The sequence below is a fragment of the Miscanthus floridulus genome, chromosome 6, assembly GCF_019320115.1.
Source record: "Miscanthus floridulus cultivar M001 chromosome 6, ASM1932011v1, whole genome shotgun sequence".
NCBI lineage: Eukaryota > Viridiplantae > Streptophyta > Magnoliopsida > Poales > Poaceae > Miscanthus > Miscanthus floridulus.
Genome location: NC_089585.1, coordinates 85,351,917 through 85,361,912, shown reverse-complemented (window position 1 = coordinate 85,361,912; position 9,996 = coordinate 85,351,917). Strand labels below are relative to the sequence as shown.

The window sequence follows — 9,996 nt, the reverse complement described above, 5'->3', positions numbered from 1 at the left end:
TGAGAGTAATTATAATGATCACCTATTGTGAGTAACGGTAGGTTACTCACGCTACCGAAAACCTAAACATAGTAGCTACTCGAACCTGTACTAGTAGGACTCATAGGATAGTTATATCTATGCATGTGGTTTTTATAAAATTTCTGTACCGTAAATGCACATCACACACACACACACACACACACACACACACACACACACACACATATATATATATATATATATATATATATATATATATATATATATATATATATATATATATATATATATATATATATATATATATATATATATATATATGGAGAGAGAGAGTATAAAAAATAAGGGTTATGCACCGGGGCTTACCTTGGGCAGACGCGGTGTCAGCTAAGTCAGTCAGTGGCAGCTCCAGGACCTTCTCCCGTACGAGAATCTCCTCCTCGTACTCCTCAACGATCTCTTCGAACTTAGCATTTAGGCAACAACTCTTAAAATAAGAATACACATACTAAGGTACTAAGCTAGCTCTAATTACTAAGGTACTAAGCTAACTATCATCTTCATCAAGCAAGGTGTTGGATTCAACTACCAAACACCTAGCTTTACAAATGAAAGATATATCTTTTATTTCTACTAATATTTTAATGTATATTTGAAACAAAGAGCATTTAACTACCCTAATGTTTAGTCTATTCTAAAACTACAAAAATTACAGTGAGCACATAATAATACTATGAAGCTACTATCAAATTTTCAGGACTAAAGTTATCACTAATTTATCATAAAAATTCCTACAATAATTAATTTAATAATATTGAGCACTCTCAAATGATTTAATAGCTCCTGGTATCAACATGTACATATATGAACTAAATACACTAACAGGGAAAGCGATAGCGATTTCGCTGACGTGCGCAAGGTGGAGAGGGAAGCAAGGCGAAGCTAGTGGTGCAAGTGAATTGGTTCGGAAGGGACGGTAGGAGGGCTGCCCTTGTCCACGGCCGGACACGGCATTATCGGCACGACGGCGGGGAAACTCCAAAATTGGAGCTTGACCATGCGTGCTTCAAGGCTGGGTGGGGTCGGGCAGCGGGAGGACATGATGGTGAAGCCATGAATATACTGAATTGAATAGAGGTGATCGTTCGCGGGGTAATTTGATGGCGTGGCTCGACGACGGCAACAGAGGGAGAAACAGAGAAGGAGAGAGATGGGGCGTGGCACGTGGGCTCGGCTCATCCACGCCTTGGCGGGACGCGGTCGACGTGATAGTGGAGGCCCACGCGCAGGCGCTAGCAGACATGCGCGCGTTATCACGACCGGCATGACCCACGCGCTGCAGTGCCATTAATGACAAGGCGACGGTGAGCCTGACCACGTGCACGTAGGCAGAGGTGGCAACGCACTAGGCCGGTAGCGGCGCAGAGATGCAGAGGGAGACATGGACATGACGGCGAGGCGACGGCACCGGTAGCGGCTACGGCGTGGCGTGGGGCAAGTCGTAGTGCGGCAGCGCTGTGGGGCCGGTGGCAGCACCGCCCGGCTGCGCAAGCACCAGTAGCGGCTCTTCGCGCTAGGAGCCAGCGGCGGCTAGACCACAGCCAGGCCAGAGCAGCCGTGGCCGGACACGCGCGGGACAGCTAGCATGACGACGCCGAACGCCCGAGTGTGGTGATTGCGCCCACGCGGCCAACCAGCCCAAAACCGTGTCGTGCACGAATTTTAAAAACGCCTATAAAAAGTAAACGATTGCTTCTGGACTTTAACCACCTTCACCATACTCAAGATGGCATATGAAACTACCAAATCGAGCTATAACACTACACCACCTATTAATCCAATCTCTCGAAATAATTTGCTAAACATATCAATGTTTAGCTGTTGACAAACTTGGAAATTTTCTAAGTTTTTGTGTTGAACTTGATTTCAATTTGTAATTTCTAATCTAGTAGAAATATTAGCTAGTAATATTATTTTTCGACAACAAGTATTTCACTGTCATCTACAAAGTTTGTACTTCAAACTTTATTTAAGTATCACACACATGTTCTGTAATATTTTTGTTTAATAAAAATTGATTTTCAACCCTACTTGATATATATGAGTTATTGAATCAACTTTCGTTTAACATTTTTATTGATCATTTTAAGTTACAAGAAATTTATCTACATATTTTATCACATACATTAACACATAAACATGATGCTCATGACATGTTTTAGTAAATGATTTAGGGTGTAACACCAAAGGTGTTACATCCTTTTACTCAGGTTTTCGTGAAAGCTGATTTTCTAAGAGAAATGATTCTCTGATAAATATTTTTAAATGATTCTTTATGATAAATCGATCTACGCATACAGTGCCGCGTTGTGTGTGTAAAGTGAATCAGATAAGCTATTTTTTAGCTTTCAACCCTCTAGTTTATTTAAGAGAATAGATTCAGCTTGAAAGCTGTATTGGGGGGCTTTGCCAAACGTGGCATTAGAGATTTAGAGCCGATTATCGGAGAAGCCATTAGGGCTTCACTGGATGGTCGTGTGCGATGAGTAATGGGGTGTTTGGATTCGGCTACTAAAATTTAGAAAGTGTATCGGGAGAATGTTGTATGGGGTGTTCGGATACTAATAAAAAAACAAATTATATAATTCGTCAGTACTCCACGAGACGATTTTTAAGCCTAATTAATCCGTCATTAGCACATATCTACTGTAGCAAACAATGTCAAATCATGGACTAATTACGCTTAAAAGATTCGTCTCGCAAATTAGTCGTAAACTATATAATTAGTTTCATAATTAATCTATATTTAATACTCTCTGCATATATCTAAATATCTGACGAGACATCGATTAAAATTTAGAAGGGGGCAACAAACACCCGTTGGGATGAAGGAAACGCTGGAATTAATATTATTCAGACAGGCCCATAAATGCTTTTGTTCACTGGGACGCTGCTGCCACCTATAAAATTCGGCGTTCTAGAAGTGCACGAAAAACAGTGGTACAGCTGCAAAAGGCCATGGTACTCATGTCACGTCGAACGGCTCACATGCGAGCTCCACTCGCATGCATCTGCCATTGCACATGTGCAGCCAGGTCTCCCGTGAGGCCGTGGCACAGGGCGTGTGGTCCAATGAAAGCACGTTGGCTACAGTACTGGCTTTAAATTGCGACACTATTTAGTTGAGTCAAAAATCATGTTGAAAAATGAAAAAGGTTTAAACTGAAGACGAACGCACTATCCCCCGATGTTCGGTATGTGTACATGTAATTTTTTCCGATCGATTTTCAGTCATTTTTCCTATTATGGGTATTTTTACTACTGATGTGAAGCTGTGAGGCCATTAAACATGTTCGCTGGTTGGTTTCTGAACTGACAAGTTTAGTCGGTACTGGTTTAACATGAAAGAAAAATACTGTACCATAACTAATAAGTCCTGACTGAAACCAAGAAATGAACAGGCTGATAATCTGGCCTCAGATCCGGTACATGCATCATACATACAGCTAATTACAATATATATACTACTCCTGTATAAATCTATCTAAATGTTCAGTAGCTTATACACAATCTGTCGTGAAAGCACTATACCTCCTTCAACGCCCAACTAACACATGCAAGGGCCCAAGTCCCTTTCATCCATAACCAATTGCACACCATATTCCCTCCTCTAAGCAACCCTATTTAATTCCGGTCCCGTTACGACTTTTACGTTAACAAGTTTAGAGAATTGCAAGCTTTACCGAACTAATCACCGTACCACACTACATGTCCATGTCCATGTTCATACGATGGGCAAGTCGTTGATAAATAACTAAATAAAGTACTCCCACCATTTTTTTAGTGTTTTTTTTTTATCGTGGAAGTAATGCTTAGGCGAGACGGAGAAGTGGGGAGTATCGGAGGAGAAGAAACCGAAGCCGCCCCCGCCAGGCGCCAGCTGTGCCCCCGTGGCGGGCCCACCGCGGGCGCTCGCCTCGAGGCGGGCCCGCGTCTTTGACCCCTCACGTCAGCGGCGCGGCCAGATCGTTCCAAAAGGGCGGACCACATCCCCACGTAACTCCGCGGCGCCCGGGGCCGGCCCCCCGGGAACCTAGATATCGCGAAAAAGTCCCTGGGGAGCCCCCGGCTATATAAAAAGGTTCTTTCACTTGGCTCCCTCATCGTCTCCGTTACAACGCAGACACTGCCGCCGCTCCAGACAGTACTCTGCTCTCTCTCCCTCTCTCAATCTCTCTCATGGCGGCCTCCTCGACCCGCGGGACGAAACCCTAATGGAGAACCGGCGGCGCCGCCACGCCCCCGCGCCGTAGCCTCACCGCAGCGAGCTCCGTCTCAAGGTAAGAGCCGTCGCATCCCCCGCCTTTCGCTCTCTCTCGTACAAAGCCGACAGATCTTACTCCATTCCCCACGGCCCCCTCGGGCCCCCTCTGATCTGCTCGTTCACCGCTCTAACCCCCTACAAATTTCGCTCCGCAGCGCGCAACTTCGTGCAGGATATCGCCAGTGCTTGCCGATCCGGTGGGGAAAAGTGGGAGGTCGGAGCAGCCTCGCCTCGGCGGGGAGGCGGCGCCCACCATGGGGAGCGATCTCAAGGAGATGAAGTACAGGAGGAGGATTGGGGCCGAGGAGCGGCCGCAATGCAGCGACCCGAGGGGCGGCGCGGACTGGGCCGCGCTGCAGCAGGACCCCGTCGAGCTGCTGCGCAAGCTGGACGAGCTGAGGGACCAGATCACGCGCTCCTGCAACGTCGTCGGCCAGCCGCGGGAGCACCGCAGGGTCAGCCGCCGTGCGGTCTCCATGCCCCCCGAGCATCTTGAGCCACCGCCTCTGCCAGGGTACCACCGCTCCCGCTATGGTGGGCGGTATGGGCACGGCTTGCCACCACCGAGCCCATACGCACCGCCACGTCCTGAACATGTGGAGAGGTATGTGAGGCAGTCTAGTGGGCACTACCGCCAGTACCCTGGGAGGCAGTGGGAGAATGGTGGGGTGGGGCCTGGGAGCTACCATCACTATGGGTGTGCCTGTCCGCACTGTCTGCATGGGCAGAGGGCTTTGCCACAAGAGGAGAACATCCCAATGGCGAGATACTTTGCCGGGCAGCATGAGTCATACCGGTTCCAGAGGTCACCATCTGTGTCATCCGATTATGATCGGAGGTCTGTGGCTTCATCACTTTACTCTCATCGGTCTGTATCGAAGAGGAGGGCAGAGTACTTCAGGAAGAAGGCAGAACATATCTGCCATCCAGTGGATGGTGCTGCACCTTTCTCTGTATGCAGTTCATGTTATAAACTACTGCAGGTGCCTATGGAAAAATGCATAGGGAGGAAGCAGAATCAGAATCGGTTTCAGTGTGGGTCTTGTTGTCAGGTAATTACTTTGAAGCATGAGGAAGAAAATGGTACTCCCTTTGCACCATCATCATCCTTATATGTGCCTGAAATGGAGCAAAGCTTAAGTGACCAGATGAGGCGAGATCCTGTCCATCAACGCCATGAGGATTTCAATTCTATGTTCTACAATTCGAATGATCATAGCAACATGCAAAACAACATGGATTCCACTGATGATAATTCACTTTCTTCGACCATGAGCAATGAAAGGATTGACAAAGAGTGTGGGTCAACTAGAAGCAATCAATCAAAAGCTGAGGGTCTCTCTTTCTCTCCAAGTAGGTCTGTAGACATTGGTAGCCCAAAGGATATATTGTGCGAGAGGGACACAGACTGCAAGGTGGAGCCTTCTGTAGATGGTCCACTTAGCCCACGATCTCCAGCTTTAGAGGACAAACTTGTCGACCCATTGTGCGCACAAGAAAAGGGTAACAATGAGGATGATCAAGGCATGCCTTACAGACCAGCCCTAACTTGCAAAGGAGAATATGATGTTAATGATGAGTATGATGGGGGCATTAGTACAAGAAGCAAACAGGAGAGCAATGAAGATGACAAAGATGCCAGTGAAGATGAAAGCTCATGCAGAAGTTATGAACAGAAGAGCAAGGAAGATAACTGTTGCAACATTGAAGATAGTAGTAAAACATACGAGCAGAATATTGGAGAAGATGACGCTAGTAGTCTAGTAGCTGGAAGTGAAAAGTATGAGTGTATGAAAATTAAAGATGACAATAGCAGCCCCGGAGGTGAGGACACATGCAACAAATATGAGCCAAAGGACAAAGGAGATGAAAATTGTGTTCTTGGAGCTGAGAGCGTTAGCAACAATTGTGATGAAAATAACAAAGATGTCACAGAAACTGGAAGCATAAGTGAGAGACATGAAGAGCTGAAAATCGAAGAAGATAACGGGAAACTGCAGCAGCCATTTATTGAAGACGCCAATTCCCAATCAGGGAGTGGTTCATCAATTAATGAGCGGACAAATTCTGGGTTTTCTCGTGGTTCATCAGAGGCTGGGTTAGATGAAGATCAGTCCTTAACCGGTAAGAGTGGGGATTCATCATTTTTTGCTGGTTTCTTGAAGAAGGGGTTCAAGGACCTTTCTTTATTAAATAAGTCCATGGATAGTGTTAAGGTTTCAATTAATGGTCATCCAATCTCTGAAAGAGCCCTTAAGAAGGCAGAGAAGAAAGCTGGTCCTGTTGACCCAGGTTCATATTGGTAAGTGTTATTGTAGTATTTTATGTAAGACATAATCTGCTACTGCTCTCTCTCTCTCTCTCTCTTGCTGCAGCAGAGTTGGCATTTGGTCAGCTCGGCTGTCCAGTCTCTATTGCTGTAGTAGTATGGCAATAGGCCACCTCTAGTACATTAGTTGGTAGCTATTACATCAGCCATGTCATGGTAGTGGGCTTATCGAAGCTTTGTACTGCTAGTACTAGGAGTAGTTGGTGTACCTTAGGAGTAGGTAGTTGGTGTACTCACCAACAACTATGTACCTGGTAGAGGTACTAGCACTTGTATATATATCACACCTAAGGCAATGCAAAAGAGCAGTTAAGTTTGCCACATCCAGAAGCAGAGCTTTCGGCCAGCGCTGGGCTTGTGCTGTGTGTGTGAACTGTTTTCAATATCTTCTTCTACCTCTAGCCATAGTGAGTGAGTGTGCTAGTAAGCTTACTGCTTACCTGTGCAGGGCAGCTGAGGGACCAACATTTTATTGGTTCACAGTTTGCAATATTGGTTTTAGTTTGCATCACTTGCCCTAGTTTATTATATTCTGAAATACTGTGGATTCATAGTGAGGAGGACCAAAAAAACATCACCATCTGTTTGGCCAAAATCTGATTTATTGACAGAAAATCATGGTGAAGGACATGAGAAGGAGATGTTATGAACATTTAGTTCTATATAAGACTGGCAGATCCTTTGGGATTCTTTCCCAAGTTAACTGTGCATGTGTTGTTTCTAGTTCTGTGTGTGGTGTGCCTGATCTTGATCTTGATTCTACTATATAAAGCAATAAGTTCAGTTTTTAGCAATCAGCTCATTTTTCGTATTTGGATATTTGATATCTAGACAGGATTTTGCCTCCCTGCTTGCTGCCAAAGGATCAAGCACTGCTGAAAACTTCAGTCTTGTTTGGTGTACGATTGTTCAATACATCATAGAACTTTCAAATTGCTCCGGGCTCCCTTATTCCCCTATAGCTCAATGCAATACATCATAGAACTTGCAAATTGCTCCCTTATTCCCCTATTATCGATTGTGCCAAGGATGTACGATCACTGCTTTTCTCCAAGCTTTCAAATGTTTGCTTGGATACAATCTCTACCCTTCCTGGTGTCATTGTCATTAGCTCCTGCAATGTAATTATGTAGTCAGAATTTCTTTGATCTGTTGACTGTTATCTTATTTTTAAGTAGCTGAAATTATGTTTTCTAGTAGTCATGACGTCATGTAGTATTTTAAATATGTTCTGTGCAGGTGTAGCTGTGTAAGCCTGCTGAGCTTCTTACCTTTAGGTTGCATCAACTGTGACACAGTTCACTTAACTGTTGGATGGATGTTTACCTGTAGCTTTTTTAATATGCCTTTTTAGCTTGGGTAGAGAATTATTTTGGCATGGATAATGAAATGCATTGGTTGTATATCAATCTGAAGCATGCACTATTGAACCCTAATAATAAGTACTGTATAATTAGTTTTTGTTAGTGTGTTTTGGGATTCCTTTTGTTTGAGAAAATGCTAAATGTTGACATCTCTCTTCTGTTGATAACTTAGGTACGACTACCGTGCTGGTTTTTGGGGTGTCATGGGACGAGAATGTATTGGCATTGTCCCTGTAAGACGAGTTCTTTCTACATAAGGATGTTCTACTGCTCTTAGATTGTTTTTCTTCTCATGAATATTCTTGTTGTTTTGCAGCCATTTATTAGAGAATTTAATTATCCGATGGCTAGAAATTGTGCCGGTGGGGATACTGGTGTTTTTGTCAATGGCAGAGAACTGCATCAGCGAGATTTAGATTTACTTGTAGGAAGAGGACTACCGCGGATATCTGGAAAGTCATATTCTATTGAGATGTCAGGAAATGTAATTGATGAAGCAACTGGGAAAAAACTACGTAGTCTTGGAAAACTTGCTCCCACGTAAGTTTACATTTTATGCATGCTATTTGAAAAATTATTTAATTTTGTGTTGCACTTTAACCTAGAACTGTCAGATAGATCTAATGACAAGCTCCCAATCTTACCCTCCCATAAGCTTCCATGTTCAATCTCCATTTCAACGCCGCTAGAAAAGCGCTACATTTAACCTATCCTTCAAGTCTTCAACCCCCCTTAAAACAATTGGCTTTTGTGTATCTATTCCTAGTTATCTTATGAATTCTTTGCAGGTTAGAATTGTTGGACCACAAAGGGCATGCTGATCCATATTTAAACCATGCACCCCCGAAACCGCTTTGGGGTTCCTCATAAAACAAAACAACCAATGTGGAGCTATTCTTACAAATTACCAAACCTAGCACTACAAGTGAAATATCAAATCTGAGATCATCAAGCGGTTGTGTCATTAATTTTCTGAGGGCATGCATCTTATTATTTAACTTCCAGTGCATGCATGCTTTTCTAAGTCTGACTATTCCAATATGGTCATCTACTTACAGTTATCTACTTGTTATTGAATAGGATTGAGAAGTTGAAGCGTGGTTTTGGCATGCACGTCCCTGAAGAGTTTAGATAGCTGGTTCCAGTACAGGGTCTTGGATTTGCTAATAATACACTCTTCAAAGCTGACCATGGGGTGCCAAGCCTATGATTTCTGCGGATTGTGATATCAAATCTCAGATTTCTCTGAATCGGACCAGAGCTCTGCAAGCAGTACATAAGATCCTTGGTGTGCAGCGAAGGTTGGCACTCAAGAAGCCAAGATAATGTGGTCTAATGACTTAACTACCAATAGTATCCCTCCTGCTAATTCCATTACTCTAATGGAAGCGACGTTTGCTAGTGACTATCAGGCAGTTCTTAACTTCACTGCTCTGCCTGTACACGCTATTCCTTAAATGTGTTATCATTATCGGTACATTGCCCCATCACAGGCACAGACGTATTGTTAGATGTATGAGCAATTGTCGGCTTGTAATATATTGGTAGAGCTATGCTTCCCCTAACATTTATTTATATGTATATACGTGCTCTTGATTCTTGAAACTCTTGCCGAAATGATTGGCTTTCGGCTCTCCTGAACCCTGTCCGAGTCTTATTTTGAAGCCTGAAACGCCCCTGGCCATCTACCATTCAACTGTATTCAGACCTGATGGGGTGCAGAAGTCTGATGTCTACCAAAGTACAGTTTTCAAAAACTCTGCGTCACATGAATGTGTCCCTTGCAGATATGCACGAAGAACCAGTGTATTGAGAGCATCACAGGTGACTGACGTTTAGTTCCTGATGACTCGGCGACAATACAATTATACAAGTACACTGGTGTCTGCTGATAATTGCTGCTGGTTTGGATGCTGGAGTTGGGAGCCATCTGCTGTACCTGCACTGATTGAGTCGGGCTGATCTTTCTAACTCTCCTGATAAGCCTCTGCCCCCCA

At 44.2% G+C, this 9,996-nt stretch overlaps 1 protein-coding gene across 1 annotated transcript; it reads left to right on the top strand.

Annotated features, from left to right (window-relative positions):
* Window positions 1-4,152: 4,152 nt before the first annotated feature.
* Window positions 4,153-9,566, top strand: LOC136456245 (uncharacterized). The gene is made up of 5 exons (XM_066456039.1): window positions 4,153-4,322; window positions 4,462-6,608; window positions 8,172-8,232; window positions 8,316-8,539; window positions 9,080-9,566. The coding sequence occupies exons 2-5, from the start codon at window positions 4,561-4,563 to the stop codon at window positions 9,132-9,134; spliced, it is 2,388 nt and encodes a 795-aa protein (XP_066312136.1). The 5' UTR covers window positions 4,153-4,322; window positions 4,462-4,560; the 3' UTR covers window positions 9,135-9,566.
* The last annotated feature ends 430 nt before the right edge of the window (window positions 9,567-9,996 follow it).